Raw genomic sequence first — 22259 nt, 5'->3', positions numbered from 1 at the left:
GACAGCAAGATTACCAACAAAGTTGTTAGGAATATTCTGTCAAAAGAATACTTCCCTATAACCCAGTTAAGAAAAATTATGTTTTCATTGAATTTGAAGCTGAAGAGGTTAAAATAATACGGAGGAGATATATTTCATTCCCTCTCCCTCCTAAGGTGAAAGAGGTGAACTTCAAAATCCTAAATGAGATTTACCCAACGATCGAATTCTTAAGACTGAGGTTTCACTTTGATGTGAATAACTGTGTATTTTGTGAAAGTGAAATTGAAAGTTTGGAACATGTGTTTTTTCATTGTGAGTCAGGGAAGATTTTCTGGAATGACATGCAGAGCTGGTTACAATCCAAGAGGACTGAGCTGTCACCACTGACAGAGAAAACGGTCACATTTGGTATCTTTGCTGTGAATCAGAATTTGAATTTTTCTTATCAGTATTTTATTTGTATGTTATTAAGTAATTTTTTTGTATACATAAATGCAAATACCTCATAATTAAACCCTGTCTGACTAGTATGAAAACTGCTAAGTAAATCTTTGTCGATTATGACTGACAAAAAAAAGTGTTAAATTATTCTCTTTATTTGATATGTACAAATTAATTTGAGATGAGTCCTGTTTCTTTTGTTTAATGTGATGTGAAAGTAAAACTGGTCAAGGAACAAGTAATAAAAAAATAAAATAAAATATATATACATATCTTTTTTTTTTGTTTTATTCATTTATTATTTTCTATTACTTGTTCCTTGACCAGTTTTACTTTATTTCTATTCACTTTGAATATCTTTGCTATATGTTGTTGCCCATGCTCAAACTAAAGTTGTCTTTCTTACTGTTATAGTTGACAGTGCCTTGTGTGTACATTTTTGATAACGAATAAAAAAAACTTTCCAGGCGAGTCGCAGTTGATCTCCAACGAGCCTATTACTATGCTGTCTAGCTGCCCCTGTCTACCTCTGATTGGTTTCCCTGATACTCTCACCCTAACCAATCTCTACTCCTCATGCCTGAACCTAACCAATCCAACCAACCAAGGGGACGAGTACTAGCCAATCAGAGGCAGAGTAGGGCGGTTCATGCCTTGGCCTTCACCAAAGGCTTCCCGAGCAGCCTGCACGTCTGAGCACGAGCTCAGATGGTAACCAATCAGGAGCGGCCACCGTGTGTTTGGAAACAACCTTCCTCCTCCTCCTCCTCCTCGCACCACAGCCAGCCAGCTACTGACTCCAGCCAGCAGAGAGGCGCCTCCACATCCAGCCGAGCCCTAAAGTGTCTCTTTCGACGACACTATTTGCGTGTTTTCCTTCTATCTGCTGATAAAGTGTGACCAGAGGACTCTTGTTGTTTTTGACGACAGTAGCTGTAGAGAGTAAACAGCAGCAGCATAAACACGAGACAACAACAAGGGACGTGTCAGTGAAACAGTAAAATGGATGAAGGAGAGTCTCCACTAAACACCATCAGTCTTCTCATAAAGACGCCCAACCAGGTTCGGGAGGACCAACACGTCGAGGGCGTCGACCTGAACTGGACTATAAGGGACCTAAAGACGCATTTGTCGACTTTTTACTCAACTAGACCGGTGAGTTACTAGGAGGCGGAGAAGTTCACGTTAGCTGGCTGATGTTGGCGGAAGTAGTTAACGGAAGTATTGAGAGGTGTGCTGGAATGTCCCGACACGAGCCAGCTGACTGTCAGCCCCCCCCTCTCTCTCTCTCTCTCTCTCTCTCTCTCTTTCTCTGTGTGTGTGCTCACTCCTCACCTGCACCGGTATTAACCAACTTGTAAAGGAGCTGCAGTGGGTCCCATTGGGAGTATTTATTTTATTTTTTATTTTGTATTTATTTATTTGCACATATATAAAACTGCACAAAATCCAGTCAATGCAAAAAAAAAAAAAAAAATGTGTGAGGAGAGGTGAAGAAGCTACAGGTTTGGTATATTCTGTTATAGAAATGTTGATTTTGCGGGATGATGAGTGTACAGTGTACAGATGAGGCGGGGCGAGGCAGTCCAAGTGACAAGGAAAGTTAATGATTTCAGATCAAATCTGTCCTGCCCTGGGAAAATTAGCCATGTGCTTAAGCTGAGACAAGGCTGAGTCACCAGTATTAATGAAATTGCAGTGCATGTAAAAAATAAATTGATTAAGACTAATAGACTATTATAATAAACTGTATTTGTATCATATTGATCAAACCTAGAGATTACAGCATGCTTTACAATGAAAATACATACAAACATGTATATTACATACAATTAAAATAATTATAATAGTCGGTCAGGACTCTACTTGATGCAAAGCCATTGTTTTGTTTTGATTGGCTGGTGGTCACTGAGTGAAAGGCAAAGTATGAGACACAACACAAATTCGGGCCAGTTGTTCCACTTAGCAGCTGGTCTTGTCATTGTCGGTCCTCAGGAATGAAATACTTACATGGTTTCAGATTTATGCCCAACAAAATCGATCACTGGCACTGAAGGTTGTTGTCCCATCTGCAGAAACATCACCCAAATCTAGCCACTACGCGGATAGAATTTGTAACTCACCAAAAGTTTGAACTAATTGAAACCTACTTGTTGTTTTCTGTAGGCTGTGAGTGACCAGAGACTGATCTATGCTGGTAAACTGCTGCCCGATCATCTGCACATTAAAGATCTCTTCAGACAGGTACAGTATGTGTGAGAATTTGAGTTTGTCTGTTTGTAAGTGCACATGGCTGTGCTTACAAACACTACTTAATTGGTGTGATTTTTGGGGGGGAGGTTTTTCCTATCCAACAGGGGTCTAAGGATAGAGGTTGAATTTTGAACAGATTTTATAGTCCCTTAAGGCAAATTTGTGATTTTTGTGATATTGGGCTATATAAATAAAATTGACTTCACTTGACATTTTCATCACAGATTAAATGCCTTTATGCTGCTGTTATACTGGCGACAAACTGGCTAGAGAGGTTGAATCTGGCTTACTTTGCTCTCCCCAACCTTTTTGATAATAAATAGCCGGTGAAAGGGTTGTTGTGCTTTTTAAATCCATACAGTATAATATTTCATGTGTCTGGTTCGTGGTTATTGCATGTGAATCCCAGTAGAGGCTCCTATTGCTGGAGATGAAATGATACCAGCTGAAGACAACTCCAACACTGAAAAACATTCAAAGTCCTCAAAGAGGACATCAACCACACCACCTGTTGTGTTTCGTTCTGTTTAGAGGGCTGTGTGTGTGTGTGTGTGTGTGTGTGTGTGTGTGTGTGTGTGTGTGTGTGTGTGTGTCTCTGTGTGTGTGTCTCTGTGTGTGTGTTTGTGTGTAGAGGTGTGTTAACCAATCAACATGTTTAGAAAGCTTCATTGTCAGTAGAACAGCTCCTTAAAGTCTTGGTTATGTTGTTTTTAACGTTGGTTGAGACAGCTGGTGCTCATATTGAATGTATCCGTGTGTTTTACCATGTAGCTTTTCTAATCAGGCATTTATCTCTACTTCCTACAGACTGACATCATTCCCACACTGCACCTGGTGTGTGCTTTTAGGAATCCACCCCATGAACTCCTGGGAGCTAGACCTAAGGTGAGAGATGATGATGTTTACTAATATTCAACTTTCCTCAGAACCTAGGCAGTGTTTTCATAAAGTACTTTTTCAAGTTGGAAATTGTGTTTTTGTCCTCTGGTAAGAGACAGCCAGGTTTTGGTACCCTGCAGATATTTAGTGTCATGTCCAAGGACACATCAGCAGGAATCAAACCAAGATGCCCTTTTAGTTGGGGGGTGATATCACTAACTAATAGGCCAGTGGGCACTAGGGGTGTAGCGGTCCTGAAACCGAGACCGAAATCGTGATACAAACATCCACGGTCTCTCACATATTCACCTTTCTTTTTTTTTTGAAAAAGAAAGTTTATTTCTGAATTTTGTTAATGCAACTCTGACAATCCACTGCACAAACATGTTTGGACTGATAGATATCCCACCCATGACAATACCCAGAGGGCACACAACTAAAACCATGCAAGGAAAACAAGTGTACAAAACAATGAATAAATAAATACCCACAAATATACAAATATCTTCAAACATCATCCATCAGCTCTGTGAGATGTTAGAGGAGCTCCAGCCTCCTGTGACATATCAAGCTCAAAGGCAGGTTTAGTTTAGGGCCTGACAGGAGCACATCTTCACCTCCTCCCTTCTCCCATCACCTTCCCACTGTGGAGTGGAACTGTTTCACATCAGCTGTCATCAGCTTCTGAAACCAGCTACAGTTTCAAAAGTACAGCTAAAGATGACTCGCTGTAGTTCCACAACCCTCTCAAGTGTGCTGCTCTGCCTCAACGAATGCTGCGAAACTTCCAAGTGGCTGTACATCCTAGATGATTAAACTCATCTCTACAGACTTATCAGGGTTTTCTGTAGTGCTTAGTGACAGAGATTGCTCAAACTTTGAACTATTTCAAACTCTTCTTGGCTTTTGCAGACCAAACAGACAGAGCAGCCACGTCCCTCCAGTCCGATGCCCTCGGCAGCCTCTGCTTCACCCAGTCCCAGCAGCCCCCCCACCACAGTCCAGACTCCGAGCACACCGACGCTGAGGCAGAGGAGGCATACCTCTTCAACTACAGCTGCTGCTGCTGCTGCTCCATCTCACACACATAGCCCAGCTTCTCCACCTGGAGCTCCTTCATGGCCTGCTGCTGCACTGTAAGTCACAATGGAAGAAATTATGTATTGCTTGAACTGTAGCGAACTCGCTGCTCACACGCAATGCATCCTGGTACATGTAGGCACAGCCGGCACGGCTCCGCAGCAGGAGAAATCAGCTTTCTCGGTTAATATAGCAGCACTGGGGAATTTATTTCTTCAGTGGACTACATTTACCAACAGAACTGATTGGACAGCCACATAAAAGGTGGCACATTTTGCCTTTAAGTGACACTTCATCAGTCTGAAAACCCAAGTGGACTTGAGTGAGATCAACATTTGAAAGGCTGAGGGAGCGAGTCAAGAGTGATGCTACTCAACTTGAATGACCTTGAATGCATTGTGATCTTTCACCATTTCCACTGTTATCTATCAGTGTGTGATAAGATATCATGTGATATTTGGTGTTAAGGCAAGTAAAGGTATTCATGTATTACTATCAATTATTCAGGCTCCTCAAGAGTGTTTTTCATTTTGAAAGCCTCGCTCTATATGCGGCTACATTACCAAGTGCTAAGGGGAAGTGAAAGAGGACACGTCAAACCATTATTGAAACGCACTTGATTTGCACCTAAGATGTCTCAACTCAAAGAAATTCAGACACCCTAATTAGATGTGTCAAAAAAGAGCTTTGCAGTCCCCTCTAATATAAGTAGAGAAGATGAAATATAAATGGATGTGTTTAGGTTTGAACAGATAATAACAGTGTCTTCGTTCCCTGCAGGCCTGGAGCACCACAGATGACCCAACCAACCTTTCCCACCTACTCTCTGTACAGCCCTCAACAGCTATTGTGGCTTCAGCATGTCTACGCTAGGCAGTATTACATGCAATAGTGAGTTTACATTTATACATTTTGAAGTCAAATTACTTTCCTGTTGGTGTGAGTTCTTCCTTTAGCCTCACAGTCTCTCATTGTGGTTCGACACGGCCACGGGTGACTTTGTCCGGCTATTTTCTAATACCCTGAATGTTTTTCCACCAACAGCCATGCAGCGTTGGCCGCAGCAGGCACTGTCCCCTCTGCACCAGCTACAACCATTGGCCAGTACCCTCCTGTTCCCGCCCACCAAGTACCCGTCCCAGACCCCTTAGCCAATCAGAACCCCATCAACAACCTGCCAGCGAATCAGAATCCAGTGCAGGACGCCGCTTTCATCAACCCCGGGGAGGCCAACCAGAACATGCGGATGAACGCGCAGGGCGGGCCCGTAATGGAGGACGAGGAGGACATGGAGCGCGATTGGCTGGACTGGTTGTACTCCGCCGCGAGATTCGGCGTCCTGCTCGTGATCGTGTACTTCAACTCCAACCTGACTCGCTTTCTGCTGGTGATGAGCACCCTCCTCCTCATGTACCTGTAAGTTCAATCTGTTGCTTTTCTACTTTTGACAACAAGTCCAACCGCCAAACGTGGCTGAAATGCTTCACTGCATTGTTGTGGGTTGAGTGACTTGCTTTAAAGCACTCCACTGGAGCTCTCAACCTTACTGGCCCTTATCATTTGCTTGTGTTTGCATACAGAGTCTCTCTCAAAAGCAAGGGCAAACACTCAGTTTTCCATATTAATCATTTAAAACAACTCTAGGGCCTAATGGGAGGCAGGGTTGTTTGAGTTGTCCACTAAAGCCGGTCTGTGTCTGATTTTTAAACAGCAGTGCACTATACATATTACTGCTTATTTAGAAATTTGGAAGTATAAAATCACTAGAAATAGGAGCATAGTAGCATGTCTGGTAATAAGGGATGAACCTAACAATTATTTTTTTATCGATTAATCTAACGATTATTTTTTCAGTTAGTTGATTGATCTAACGACTAATTCATTAATTATTTGAAATAATTTTTTATAATTCAATTAATTTACCCAAAATAAATATCAAAACTTGTTTCATTATTATTTCAATGCTTTATTCAAACATCTTCTCTTATAAACATATACATAAAACAAGAATAAAATATGCACTGCAGGACATTATTTCACAACAAAAAATAGCCCAGTCTTTACTGGTAATCTGTTTTCAGTCCAACATAATATTTCTCCAAAATAAAATGAAAGCAAGAGCTTGTTAAATTCAAGTAAAAGGAATACAGTGCAATGTACATTTAGTAATCCAAGTCCTCCACACGGCTTTGTCTCATCCTGAAAAAGAGACACAGATAACCCAGTAGAATAATGATAATAGTGGCTCATAAAATCGGTCTAATTTCCACATCACTGTTGTGTTATGACATTTGGCTAATAATAATAATGATAATAATCAGTATTTTTACTTAAGTATTAACTTAAAACTTAAAATGGTTTAGACATGGATTTATTTTTCATCACTGTAATAATATGCAGTTAAGATAAACACTAGCAAATGTACTTTTGCATCAGTGTGGAGCAAGAGAAATAATTGAAACTATTTACAGACTAATAGTCACAGACAGTATGTAACGTTACTCTAAGCCATTTTCTCACTCATACATCGCCGTTAAAGTAAACAGAAAATATAAAACGGCCGACGTTAGATGACGCATGGTTAAACGTTATGTTACGTTACGCTACCATAACAGTGGTCCATAAAATACTTTTAACATGGTGGCGATGAAGAAACATTTTAAAAACAAACTTTAAATGACTACTGCTGAACAGAAACACGCCTTTTCACAATCTTAGTAGATCATGCCTGGGTGGGGACAAAATAAACAGGACTTACGGTGGTGTCTTGCTGCAGTCTTCTTCACTCAGCGCTCCGGGATGCCATCTTTTCAGGTGCTCGTGCATTGCACTTGTACTGCTGTGGTACGCCATCTCCATTTTGCACAACTTACAGAGCACCACATTGTTGGGTCTCTGTTTGAAATATTCCCACACTTTTTTGATGAACGTGGGCGAGTTTTTTTGATGCTTCTTCCTGTCTGGGGGAATCAAAATCGATGCTTGGACAGGGCGCAGCCACTATCAATTCTTCATCCGATGCGTCGACGAACGTTGCTTAAATCGACACATTTACGTAATCGATTACGTCGACTATGTCGACGAATCTCCCGAGCCTTACTGGTAATCATCATTAACTTCCTCTGTGTCACAAAGTAGCTGATGACTGTGCACATGTGTGTGTGTGTGTGTGTGTGTGTGTGTTTGTGTTTGTGTGTGTGTGTGAACAGCTCAGCCTTCAGGATGTGTACCCTTGAAACCTGTTATACTAAAGCTTCATATTAGAACAAACAAGTGAAAGCAGCTGAGTTCAGTGTATTGCTTGTGATGACAAGAAAAAAGACAACTTTTTTGGCCCATTGGTAAAAGTATCAACATTCCTTCCATTATTAATTCTATCTGTATGTACAGTGTTTGTCTTGTCAGATCTGTTTAAGAATAAGAGAGAACTTTTCAGACAGAGACCTGCTATAGTGGCATCGGGGAGCTGACAAACTGTCTGAGGAAACATTCGGTTGGTGACTTGTTGCTGATTTCAGATAGACTTTTAGGCTTTTTGGATTTTAACTGAGGTCCTCATGTGTTGCCAGCAAGAAAAACATGACAAATCAAAACACAGGAGAATTCTCTGGGCAGATAATCTAGCCGACACCGTGACGTTAAAAATTCGACATCAGGGAAACATTGTCCATCAACTTTGACTACATTTGAGCACCTAGCATCATTGATGTAAACCCAGAGTCCACCTCCTCTCATCACACTGGAGTCCTGCACTCTGTCCTGTGGTCCGCCTGTCAAGTGTAGCTTGATCCAGGATTCAATGATGGAACCGGGTCTCTGTAAATATGTGGGCACAACCGTCTGTGATCACTCGTTGCTGGGTTAGAAGTCTTATTTCATCCATCTTATTTTCCTGCGACCGGACATCAGCCAGGAGTAGGCCGGGTAGTGGGGGGCTGAGGTCCACCTTAAAGGTCAGCCCACCTTAAGTGAGCCTTGGTTGTTGTTGTTGCTAGCTTTGGGGCTAACCCCCTTCACTTTAACCAGCAGACGGTACGCAAGACACAGGAGCTTGGCTTGGGGTTTTGAGGAGCAACTGAATAAAAGTTGTGCAGTCTCAATGATATCAGTAATAGAGAGATGTCACTTAAGCTAGCTGAGAATGTAACGTAGTCTCTGATACATATGAAACTTGGAACTTGTGCATCTCTACTTTATCAGCCATCTGTTTGTTTGTTTGATTTTCCATCAGTCCACTGCAGCAGGATGTGGTTACTCACATCCTTTTAATACCTTTTTATTCAAATCACCTAGTAACGGCAAAACATTGAACTGAAAAAAGAAAAAAAGAAGAACATCACTGACATTCATTCACAAAGCTAACAAGAATTGATATCATTTGTTTGAAGAAAGTCGTCTTCACGTATTACATGTATTTATTTGTCCTGAATTCAAGTTAAAACATTGTGTACCTTGGTGTGTGTTTCTTGGTATCTCCTTTTTGTTCCAGCGTATGAAAATTATCATATTGATTATTTCCTATTGCATCCCATAATAACTGTAATTGAGTCCTTGATATGTCACAGCGCGGTTTCAGATTTGTTAATAATATTAATGGGTCAGAGTCCATCTGACAGCCTGTTCCACATCGGCAGTGTTGTTATCATCAGTTTCAGGTCACATGTTCCGCTCTCACACTCTTGTTTGCCGTTACATAACCCTTCACCCCGACACAAATATACATCCCATTCCTCAGGCATATAGGCTATAGAGCAGATAGGCTTAGAAGTATATTGAATGTGTCTGTTTGTCAAGGGGAAAGCAAAAAAGAACAAATTGCTGAAAGTGAGAGAAAAATACATTGTTTTCTAAAAGAAATGAATCCAGCCAAAATTGAAGAGAGAAACTGTGTGTTTGTGTCTGAAGGACACAGCCCACCCCTTTGATAACAGGTTACAGTCAGTATGCATTTGACTAATGATTACTCACCAACAGCAGTTGGAAGGTTAATGTTTAGAGACATAAACACCAGACATCACTTTCTATCCTCATTAATCTTGTGTGTGCAGCAGGCAGCTGTTTTTAGAAGAAATAAAAAAAACTTTGCGAAGCTGAAACTTGTATCAAACGGTCAAACTAGGCAGCGCTGATCAAACATGAATCAATATTCTGTTACTGTAATTCCTGTTTCTCTCCTCAAATGTTTTCAGAATCGTCTTGTAGTGTACTGTTTAGCTGTAAAATGAGAAGGTTTGTGACCCAGCAGCCATGTCGAAACCAGTCGATCCAAAACCAAGCACCAGCTGTTTCCTGTTTGGCCTAAAAAAAACACGTCATCCCTGCAGCACTCTCTGAAGCTTTGCCTCACTTTTGACATTACAAGATTTAGACAAGTATATTTTTTAGACATGTATATCTTTTAAGTAAGTGTTTACCTCAAAAGATAGTTCATGGGCTTTAGTTTAAAGCTGTAGGATAGCCTTAACCCCTGAATTCGCTTTTTGCTGTTCACATAGCAATACGATTTTTTTTGCATTCATATAAACATATTTCGTCTCCTGTTTCTCCTCCACAGACATACTGTTGGTTGGTTTCCCTTCAGAAGGCGAGCGCAGGTCCAAGGACCCAACCCTCAGCAGCAGCCTCCTGAGGTCCAGCACAACCAGCAGAACGAGAACAGAAACCCAAATCCAGTAAGAAAGCATCTCCTAGACTTTTATGCCAATGCGATGGCGACAGCTGTGGCCGGAAGCATTATGTTTTCATGTTGTCGGTCCGTGCGTACGTCTGTGTCAGGCTGCAACCTCCAATTCTGAAAAGTGAGGTGAAGCCAATGCTCAAGTGCCTTAAACCTGCCAGCAGGGGGCGACTCCTCTGGTTTCAAAAAGAAGTCTGATTGTATAGAAGTCTATGAGAAAATAAGCCTACTTCTCACTTGATCTTTTACCTCAGTAAACATTTTAAACATGACTTTATGGTCTCAATCGCAGGTCGCTACCACGGCGTTGTCAGGTCTGGGAGTTGTCTGTGTTTTTGTATTAGATCTTTAACCCTTTCACAGTGTGTTTCCATTTCATGGAAGTTAATTGTAATCTTTTTGGTCGCCTAAAAATGTCTTATTCAGTGTTTGGTTGTGCTTAGCTCCACCCTCTTGTGTTACTTCTGGTTGCAAATAACCCATGGATGTATAAAGAGAACAGGATACAGCGTTGGAGGCGGGGCCCCGTTCATTCCTATGAGAGTTGCTCAGTGGCGCATGAAGCCTAAATGGCTCGACTTCCGTATGGAAAAGTACCCGGATCTTGGGCACATGGAACATGCGCAGTAGCGTCCCCTTGGTCACATGATTCGGTCACGGGGTCCTGACGTCACGCCGTCGTCACGGCTTGCGCTCCAGCCTCGGTCTGGGTCTCACTCACATGGACGGAGGAAGGGAAATAACTATTATAATATACTAGAACTACTATAATCAGCTATTAGTGTGTTTTACAACTTTAAAAACGTAATTTTTTAAATAAGGGTTTTTTAGGTGTTCGTACTGGGGAGTTAATTCACCTAAAAAAAAAAATGATCCGCTGAGTTACAGACGTCTCTTTCCCAATGTAAGTCTATGGGAAAAAGTTTTTTTGGGCCCAGTGGCATCACGTGACGGACACGGAAGTTGAAGTACCGCCGTTTGGCCACTACGAAAGTTGGGATCAACGACAGGCGCCCTTCCTGGGGGCTTGAAATAACCAAGATGGCGACAGCCAAATACCATTATGGTGACAGCCATGATGCCAAACTCGAGGCTTCAAATCCGCCAATGGCCCCTCAGACCTCCTACTTCCAGTGCCCTTCTGATCCAACATCTTCGGCAGAGATGGCCTCACCTGACTCAAAAAACATTTATCTGCACCTTTATTCTTGTTTACAATCATTTACATAATGTGTTAGCAAATTACCAATGTGTATGGGAACTGACAAAAAAGGTAACGATGTATGATATACATGTATAGGTTAAAATGTATTATTGCGACACCAAAAGGTCCGGTGAAACATTTTGGGTGCACCTAAATTTTGTGCTGGTGCACCTAAATGTAAAAAGTTAGTCTGGAGCCCTGGTAACAGAATACCACTGTGGAATCTAATCGAATCAAAATAGGCCCAATAAACCACTATAGGTTGATCTGTGGATTGAAATAGTATACTTAAGTTGAAAATCACTTTCAAAACCCACTGCCATGAATCATCATTGTATGATGACTTTGTTTCTTGTCTTTTCAGGTTGACGAGATCGCTGACAGACAAAGGGAGGAAGCTGCTCCTGCTGCTGCTGCAGCGGAAGGACCGGACGGACAAGGACCAATGACGGCAGTTTTAGTGCCTCCTCACAGGGTGTCAGCCGTGTGGACGGCCTGGGTTTTCTTCAAAACTTTCTTCTCCTCTCTCATACCTGAGGCTCCTCAGGGTATGGCCAACTGACCACCGGCAGACGATCGATAAAGACAGCAGACATTTTTTATTTTTATTTTTCAGTGGGGACCAATAATCTCTGGAGATGAGAGGAAAAGGGAAGATGTCTCAAGCTGTCGACTCAAGAATAAATAGAAACAAGGGCATTGTACGTGTGCATATCAACAATGACTGGCACCTCCATATTGACAGTAGAACTCCTGTGTGACATTGGTCTTCCTTCTGAGTGTGAAACACAAAAGTTAAAACACCAGCAAAAATAAAGCAATGCCAGACCCCTTGAATTTCCAAAAATGTGGAAAGGAAACGAAGCACTAGAAACATCAGACGACATTCTAACAATAATGCATTGTTCAATGGGATCCCAGCTTTCCATCTGACCAAACATCTGTCTACTGATTGTGGGTTTTTAACACCCCCCCAAGGTTTTTCACTGTGTGACAAGGCCTTGTAGAATCAGTACAGCTACCTGGATGGTTCCTTATCCATGAAACAACAGTAGGTGGCAGCTGAGGGTAAAAAAATAAACCTTTCAGCTGACACTGTTGGACTATCGCACCTACATGTTTCTTACCGTGAGGAGGTTTATATACATGGGATTTCTGATCCTCTGTGATTCTAAATCAGCGTGTCTTGAGTTTTCATAATGAAGAATGTGATCCGGATCAATACTCTCACACTAATAATGATTATATGAGCCATGTTCCGTTGAAGTGAAAATCACGCACAGACAGAACTCAGTGCTGTATCTTATGGCTCTTTGAATCTAAATTCATTTTTTTTCCAGGAGCAGATTTATTTTGGTCTTTACAAACCGTCCATGCATGGAGCCTAGGTTTGATTCCAGCTGTAAAAGTAGGTCAGATTTAGTTTTTACTTGTTTGACCGACTGAAAGCCTGAAAGGATTTGAGCTGAATTGATAGCATTACAATATTTGACTTTGACAAAAATCTATCTGAATTTATGGATCGTTTGTGATGGTGTTCCGTGTTTTTTTAAATCCCCCTTTTAAGTAGGTTATTTGAAGATGGGCAAAACAAAAGCTTTCAAGTTTTTTGGTTTGTCTCTTAAAATCCTCAAAATATTCAAAATAACTATATACAAGGTACACAAATTCAGTAGGTTCCTCTTCGATATAAAAACAAAATAAAGTCAGAAAATAACTTAGCTCAGATTTATCAGAAAATACAAGATGAGATTCACATTATTTTGGCATTTATTTGCTTCCATACAGTCACTGTAGTGAACATTAACAGCCTCAATGTCAGCAGAAACTGACCTTGACTGGAACTTAAAGGTATAATGTGCAAAAATTAACTAAAAAAACAATGTATAGACTGATGCAAAAAGAATCCCTCTCAATCATCACTGATGCCCCACTAGCAGTGTGTGCTGGTGTCTGTTTCTGCAGAGAACCTGCAGCCCTCTGCCTGGATTTTTCTTCTTATGTTGCTTTACGTGGGACGCTGCTGGGCTTCAGCCAACAGCCTTTGGGCCCCACGTGGGGGCGAAACCCCCAGCAGATAACAGCACACAGGCTGTGCAGCCTGTTCAGGTGGTCAAATACCGCCGCTGTGTCACCCCCCCTCGGCTTCTGATACCGAGACACAAGTCTCCACATACAAAGCGGCCGTATTTGACGGATGATAATGGGTTGTGTTGTGTTCATGGGATCCCCCCCCCTCCTCCTCTCTCTGCTGTGAGTCAAGCTATGATCAGTATGTGTCTGTAGTTTGATGAGAGCAGCACTGAGCCACAGGATGCCTGCATTCATTAAAAATCCATCAACTCGGCACCTTCCCACAGGGTTGTGCGGAGTTAGTTTTGTGTTTTAGAACGTTACCGCCGTGAAACAATCAGAAAATAACATTTTATTGCTCTGATTCACTGCTTTGTTCTCACTAACGCCGCTCCCTCTCTTCATTCACCCTATAGCTCGCTCCACCATCATCGCTCTCTCTCTCTCTCTCCCTCTCGGCTCGTTGAGCTGAGGGGGGGGGGGGGCAACTTTGAACGCGGTGTGTTTACAAACAAGAACCCACAACGGTTCCATATTATACCTTTTTAAAGATGCTAAATTCAATATCCAGAGCATTTATATAGAGTAATGTCTCCCTGAGCAGAGAATGAAGTCGCTCTCCCTCTGCATGTGTTGGAATCAGAGCTGCTCTGTACTTTGTTGACATCGCCGGGCCGGCCGTGCGTGCCTTTCAGTGCAAGTTAGTTAGTTAGTTAGGCAATAGATGTACCGTGAATTCCATATAGAGAACCTTAAAAGTTCGCAATCAAAACTGGACCAAGAAGTCATGAACAGAAGTTCTGATTGACAACATTGAAAATAACATTGTATGACTTTTTCTTTACCAGTTCTGTTTTGGGTGGATTTTCTCATTGTGTGGTTGGATGATGGTGATTGTGACCAAATGCAAATTAGAATGCTTCTCTGCCAAATCGGTGGGTACATTTTCTGTAAAATAATGATGTTGCCATAGTTAAAAAAAAAAAAAAGTTTTGTAAATATATTATACATCCACAAGGCACTTTACAACATGTATCTTATGCAAGCTTCTTTACATATGGAGGGTGATCTTTTTTATTCTTCATGGGAAGATTTCTAATATTTAAATATATATAATGCCTAGATGACTCAGAGCTGTTTTTCTGCTTGTTTTCAGAGATGGGACGAAGTTTAAATTCAAGTATATCAATTACAGTAAATATTACTTTAGTAAAAACATTTTTAGAATAATTTATATTGCTGAAAAACGATCTATGGAATTAAGGCAAGTTTACGTGTCAGCTGCCGTGCAGGCACCTCTCTGCATAGTATTGTCTTATCACCCAGGGATTATCTCCTTTTATTAGTTTGTTGCCACAGGTCTTAACTTCATATAGTTAACATTCCCAGTTCAGTTGGTAGAAATGGAGCAAATATGATTAAAAAAAAAGTTATTTTTATAAAATGACTATATGACTATATCCTGACAGTAGTGCATGAGACAGGTAATCTGAAAAAAAATCATGTCCCTCTGTGTCCTCCTGTGTACTCGCGAACTCCGACCAAACGGTCAAACTAGCAAATATGAATCAATATTCTGTTACTGTAATGCCTATTTCTCTCCTCAAATGTTTTCAGAAACATCTTGTAGTGTACTGTTTAGCTGTAAAATGAGAAAGTTTGTGACCCGACAGCCATGTTGAGATCAGTTGAGGAAATACCAAGCACCGCCCACCAGCCAGAGCACAGCCAATAGGAACGCTCAATAGAAGCGCTCTTTCTGAGATGACCTGTGATTGGTCAAAGTCTCCCGTCACGGGCTAGATGTTTTAAAGCCTGAAAACAGAGCCATGAGGAGGAGCAGAAGTCTAGTTTTCTCTCAGAACACTTGAATTACAATATGCTGAAAGGTTATTATGGAATTTTTGCCCAACGATGCCAAAATATACTGCCTACTGAAGCTTTAACGGATTGTATTCAGTGCATGTTTTGTTTTTTTTCTATAACGAGGACTAAATGGGTTTTACTATCTTCTCTTAAACGGGTGTATTACACCTTTAAATAAAAGAGGTGAAAAATAGTTTCCCTCTTCTTGTAATCCAATCCATTTGGTGTACTGCATTAACCCCTGCTGTAAAGTTAGCACTCTGATCTCCTTTTGGGAATGATAGTAGTTTGTGACATTGGTCACCATGTTATAATGTTAACTTGAGGATTTTCTTTTTTTGTTTGTCTTTCTGTGAGAACTGCTTATTGGTGGATGCTGTAGAATGAAGTGTGTGTTAAAGGAGACTTTTAATAATGGATACAATAAATGTCCTTAACTCTAGCGGTTACTCATTGTGTTGATTTGTTGCAGATGTGGTTGGTGAGGACAGTGCTTCTACTAATCTCAATATAAACAGTGCAACAACAGTTTCTTAAACCCGTGTTTAAATGTATGAACTCACTGAATGTCACTGTTGAGGACGCAGGTAGGAGCTGATCTATTTATTAGCAAATGTTAAAGATAATGATCAATATCAATAAAATTTATATTCAATTATCAAAATATAATAATAATAATGGTGCACCAAATCATGTTGGTTAGTAGCTCAAAAAGGCATTAAAATTGCTATCAAAAGTTATTAGTAATTATCAAAATATGAATTATTTAATTAAATTTACATTAAATCACCTCAGGGTCTCATAGGAATAGTCTCATAGAAGATACTAAACTATCAGTTCGGAACTCTGATAAATCATTAGATTAAAGGAACTATTTGTAACTTTCAGAAATGCTTGTTAACAGCATCACCTGTGGCCGTGAAGTCAACGAAAGTCAGCGTCGGGCTCACGGTTGCTCGCTTTAAATAGACATGAATGAGCATCACTCAAAACAGTGAGGCGACACACGTCAGCTAAAACCACAATATCACTCTATATTTCACCTGCTCTATATTTCAGCTGCTGTAATGTTAGCTGACAAGACGAAGGTCTCTCCATGAATCAATGCTGATTCTAGTGTTGGCTTTTCCTGCTGCCTGAAGCAGGAAAAGAAACGTTATTGTCTCCGAGCGCGGCCGCAGGGAGACACCGGCACCCGGTCGGAGGCGATAACGTTTCTCGCTGCGGAGCCCCGTCACTTCACAAGACACGGGAAACCTCTGTTGGTCTGGAGGAGCTGCAGCATTTATTTCTGCACAAACGTCCACTGTACATTCACTAGATATTCTCAGAGCTAAACTAACTCTTCTGCAGTGTGGAGTGAGCGCGCATGCACGTCTAGAGGTGGAGCGAGACAGCGAGAACGCGTGCGATGTGTCTGTGAAAGCAAGCAGGCAGAGGAGCAGTGACTCCAGCCACACGGAAACGCGCATATGCGAGCGCGCATGTGTCCCAACCCGGTACGTATATACGCTTAAAAAGTTACAAACAGTCCCTTTAATAACTATAACCATAAATCACCATATAAATAGCTAGTAAGTTGAACGATTTCGTAGTTTTTGACATGGCTGCGGTTCGCATTATTCACTCTTGTACAACATTAAACAGACCGGCATGTATATTCCACAATCATTTATTTACAAGATAATAAAAGGTTTAAAAAAAACAATATTAAAACTATGTTATTATTATTATTATTATTATTAAACTAATTATATTAAAACTACAAAGATGGCCGCATGGTCTCCTTGTCCTGTCTGAGCACATGTTCAGTTAGAACAAAGAGTGTGAGATGCAGGAGTTTTGAGATTCTTTCAGAAGGTGTATGTCTGATTAAAACCAATTCAGTTTATGTAAGTGATCGCAGTATATGTCGGATAGTGCGTAGGGTTAGTAAAGATGATGGGTGTACATTCAAGACCCTTTATCTGTGTGAAGCATAACTAACACATCAAATGTGGCAAAGCCAGCTACCCAAGTTTCCTGACTACAAGAATATCACAACCATAATACTCATTGAATAGCTTTAAATCAAATCAAATCAATACATATACATTGTGCTGATGCTGTGCTAAGGTAGGCCCAGTTACATTACCAAGTCCATGGAAGAAAAGCAATTCCTTCGTTAGCTGGCGATTCTGTCGGTTGTGGAGGAGCCAGGCTGGGAAAAGTTTAGGTTCCAGTCTAAAGATGCAGTCCTCAGTGTTCCAATTGTGTAGTTTGGATACGGTGACCAGACGTCCCGGTATTATTTCAAGCTGACGTGTACCGAGTCCCGACACATATCTGTAAAACACTTAAATGTCCCGGTTTTCAACAGTCACTAACAAATTGTCCCAGTTTTCACCATAATTGAAATAATATTATACTTACATAGACGTTTATCATGTTCCACTCATTCATTTATTTGTGCGCATGAGATAGCGCACCGCTGCAGTCTCTATAGAGAGTGATGCTGCGCGAGGTCAAGCCACAATTACGCACGGACACGGCTAACAGAACCCCAACCCCGTGCTTATGTGCACATCAAACGTGTCTTTTTGATTAATTATTCTACACAGTTCCTTCTGCGCAACAGACATTTAGCTCCACTTATAACTCCCTCAGGACCGTACGTTCCTATCAGTCTTTCACCTGGACGGTGTCTCCATCCTGGACAAAATGTCGTCTGAGCTCCACAATTTTAATTATAACTGACTGAGACAAAACAAGTTGAAAAATGATGTACGTAGTCCCAGACAACAATACGTTTCCTCTGAGGGAAACTCTCTGCAGGACTCCCAAACTGTCAGTGCGTCATGGCGGGGATAGTCCTGTGATTAAAGGGGGTGAAAGTCCTGATTGTCACTCACAGCCTCTAATGCACCGCGCTATATTAATGCCTTCTCTCTGATCCCACTCCGTGCTCAAATGCGCCACAGGTGCACCAAGTTAGCCATCCTGATGAAAACGCCTATGGTGTGTGCATATTAGTGCGTGCATGAACGTGCGGTACACTTGTCCCGGTTTGGGGGTTTGAAAATATGGTCACCCTAAGTTTGGAGGAAAACTGGTTGCTCCAGTCCTTTGTTTCTTGCAGAGTTAGCAGCTTGACGCTAACCTGCTTGTTCCTGTTGCTTTTAAAGTTAGCTGGCAGACTTTGTTGTTGTCTCTCGCACTAAAGTGGTTTACACATGCTGCGTCTTTTGCACGCTCAAATCCATTGTTGTCAATGGATTGTTGTCAATGGCAGGCGCGCTCAAGCGTTTCGAAGCGCCTATTTTTTCAGGATGCGACAGCTGCGCACCGAGATAAAAATAGTTAAACTTTTGGAACACTGCAGTGCACACCGCATGTCATCTGACGAGGAATAACCAATCACAGCCAATATCTTTTCTTTCTTCCGTAAATATCAGTCTACATATAGAGAAGTTAATCATTTTGGTGCAGGACTACCCAGAGCTTTACATCTGTCCCACAGACTATTAGTGCTTGCTTCACCCTTTCTGTCTGAGGATGTCACAACATCCAGTTGAAAGATCAGCCAACTTGACACAGAGAAATTGAGCAGTAGCCTACTGTGTCTACTGCACGGTGCTGGAAATCCATTAATCTTTGTTTGACTTTGTTTAGTTCAGTCAGTGAGGCTGTTACTGACATATTACTGCAACTTCATCATCGTCATCGCAGCACGCAGGTTTTGGGTTGCTTAGTAACATCAGGCGCAACAGTAGCGCAACCTTCAAAGCACCTTGGATAAAAGGATGAAAGGCTGCCGTTTTCCACACGTTTTAGACGCGGCATGTGAACGGCCCCTTACTCTGGGTTAGCGTAGCAAACTGAGCTGATCAGGAATATTTCAGGCAGGTTCTTATGTCTTAGAGGACGTTCTTTCTCTTTGCTGCCTATGTCTGCTGTTAGCAGGCCATAGCTAAGAGCTGAGGTGAGCTGCAGAGCAGCTGTTGTGCTGCAGAGGTGGGAAAGAAAGAAAGAGAGAGAGACAAAGGAGGGTCTCTGGTTTTGTCATGGGCACACATGTACTGAAGCATGACAAATATTATGACCTTGAATACATTCTCTAGTTGCCTACCTTTAAGATGAGACACATTTTGTTTGCCTGAGACAACACTAAGAGTCTACAGCCATGCTAGCATCTCTTTCAGGCTGTACTTTGGCACAGCGGCGCTTTGAGCTGTAGCCTATGTCAATGACAGCACGCTAACACGTTGATGTTTGCATTAATAGCAGGTATAACGATTACCGTTACCATGTAAGTTTTGCATGTTGGCAAGTTAACCTTTTGCTAATTAGCACTAAAGTTATTACAATCCATTTAGGATGGATAACTGTGCCAAATTTTTTTTTTGATTTTCCGCAAAGTCCATCTTTGACCCCAAATATGCTGACTCATCTGACTCATATCACTCATCTTCAACCGCTTATCCGGGGTCGGGTCACGGGGCCAACAGCTCCAGCAGGGGACCCCAAACTTCCCTTTCCCGGGCCACATTAACCAGCTCTGACTGGGGCCGAGGCGTTCCCAGGCCAGTGTGGAGATATAATCTCTCCACCTAGTCCTGGGTCTTCCCTGTGGCCTCCTCCCAGCTGGTTGTGCCTGGAACACCTCCCTAGGAAAGGAGCCCAGATGCCCGAACCACCTCAGCTGGCTCCTTTCAACGCAAAGGAGTAGCGGCTCTACTCCGAGTCCCTCACGGATGACTGAGCTTCTCACCCTATCTCTAAGGGAGACGCCAGCCCCCCCTGCCCACCGCTGCTCCGATTCTCCGGCCAATCTCACGTTCCATAGTCCCCTCACTCGTAAACAAGACCCCGAGGTACTTGAACTCCTTCACTTGGGCTCTCCAAAACACGTCCTCAAAAAAATCCTAGAAGACAAAATCTGTGATCCAAATATAAACAAGATGGTCAACCTACCATTCAGAACACGCCATTAAATCTTGCTCAATTCCAAATCACCTCCTGCACCCTCTCCCTACCTACTTCCACTCCGTTTGCACGTTCGCGGGGTCCGCCATATTAAGGGCCATTCCAAACCAATTAGCGGGGAGTGGAAGTGGGTTATAAAACCCTCCAACAGCGAGCTGCATCGATGGCGACTAACCAGCTGCCCTTACTGACGACGTGCAACGACGTTTTGTGATCGTTATGGAACACGATCCAATGTCAGTTCCGTGCGACTACCGGTACAAACATTTACTTGTAAACTGCTCAAACTGAGAGACATTTCATTTATTCTACTTTATCGTCATGCAGACGTCAACGAGATAAAGTAAATACGTTGTATTTAAGATGAAATATAACCTTGTCCAGTCTACAAAACGGTAGACATGTTCATTAGATTGTAAATTGTTGTGCACATATATATATATTATTGTTTACCCCTTTCAGGAGCTATAACATCATGGTTCATTATATCTTCAACTGTGCAATACTGACTTAACAGTGCAATAATTTAGTGCAATAATTCAGCTGTGCAATAATCTGGTTTACTCCGGTATTAACACTGCATTTATTTATACTAAACATTTAAACTAATATTCTTATTTTACACTATTCTTGCATTTTAATAAATGCATGTATTTATATTATTTGCATAGATCCTATTTTTTCAGCATTATTATTTGCACTGTTTTTATATATTTAATATTTATATTTTCTTACAATTTCTCTATTTTTATATATTCATATTTATATTCTATAACGGGAGAAAAAAAGTAACTCAATTTCCCCACGGGGGAAAGTTCATCCCGAAGTGGCCGCTGCATTTACACCCTCCACCTTAAAGGAGGGTGCTTCATTCAGCTGTGAGTGACTACAAACAGAGTTCACTCACACCACGGAGTGGGAGGGTGTAGGGGCCGGATTGGAATTAGGCCACACACCCACAGATCAGTTACTCCCTTTGTTGGTTATCTCCAGTCTGTTTTTGTGTCCTACTCTAACTCCCCTTTTCTTCCCCTCGTCTAAAAAGTTCAGGCAAAACCGAACTCATTCAGCTGGAGGAGACCAAATAGATTGATTAGATTCTAAGGGACTCACCACCAGGGAATGAGTAGTTCACGTTACAATCAGCTTCTGTACCTAGTTTCCCTGAGAGCCTGCACTTGTTTAAAGAGTCTTTGTTCAGTGAAGGTTGGACCTGAACTAAACAGCGTTTTCCACAGGCAAAGTGGAATAAGTTTAAACTTGTTATGGAGAGAACAGATTTGAATTAATCACTCAAACATGCTCATTTTCAGCATGTCGGCTGCGTTTATACTGTGAGGACTTGGATTCTCTGTACGTTGTAAAGGCACATTTGCAGGCTATTCTGGTTGTCATAACCTACATTTTCATAAAACCTACAGCCCGGAGTGATAGAAATGTACCAACTGACATGTAATGTTTCTACTGTAGTCTACATGCAGCATCTGTTCAGCACTGCTGTAACTTCCTGTCCTCTACTTGCTATTTTCATAAATTTGTAGTAGTTTCCTTAATGCAACCCATAGCCTATATTGAAAAGATAAATACATGTCCCTGTTTTAAAGGTCCCATATCGTGCTCATTTTCAGGTTCAGACTTTTATTTTGTGTTTCTACTAGAACATGTTTACATGCTGTAATGTTAAAAAAACCCTTTATTTTCCTCGTACTATCTGCCTGAATATACCTGTATTTACCCTTTGTCTGAAACACTCCGTTTTAGTGCATTTCAACGGAATTGCATTGCTGGGCAACAGTTTGGGTCCATGTTTACTTCCTGTCAGCTAATGTCATTCACATA

General features: G+C 41.5%; 1 protein-coding gene and 1 long non-coding RNA gene across 2 annotated transcripts; one reads left to right on the top strand and one right to left on the bottom strand.

Moving 5' to 3' along the window:
• The first annotated feature begins 1108 nt into the window (after positions 1-1108).
• herpud1 (homocysteine-inducible, endoplasmic reticulum stress-inducible, ubiquitin-like domain member 1) lies at positions 1109-14778 on the top strand. The gene is made up of 8 exons (XM_037767690.1): positions 1109-1578; positions 2590-2667; positions 3484-3561; positions 4468-4691; positions 5416-5526; positions 5680-6051; positions 10190-10307; positions 11881-14778. Exons 1-8 carry the CDS (start codon positions 1426-1428, stop codon positions 12076-12078), a joined length of 1332 nt encoding a protein of 443 aa, XP_037623618.1. The 5' UTR covers positions 1109-1425; the 3' UTR covers positions 12079-14778.
• Positions 6716-7775, bottom strand: LOC119487065. The gene is made up of 2 exons (XR_005206636.1): positions 7394-7775; positions 6716-6834 (listed from the first exon to the last, which is right to left on the bottom strand). It is a non-coding gene; the product is annotated as an uncharacterized LOC119487065 (long non-coding RNA).
• Positions 14779-22259: the final 7481 nt, after the last annotated feature.

The sequence above is a fragment of the Sebastes umbrosus genome, chromosome 4 (assembly GCF_015220745.1).
Source record: "Sebastes umbrosus isolate fSebUmb1 chromosome 4, fSebUmb1.pri, whole genome shotgun sequence".
Classification (NCBI taxonomy): domain Eukaryota; kingdom Metazoa; phylum Chordata; class Actinopteri; order Perciformes; family Sebastidae; genus Sebastes; species Sebastes umbrosus.
Note: the sequence above shows the minus strand (reverse complement) of the source record. Positions and strands in the feature narration are given on the sequence as shown.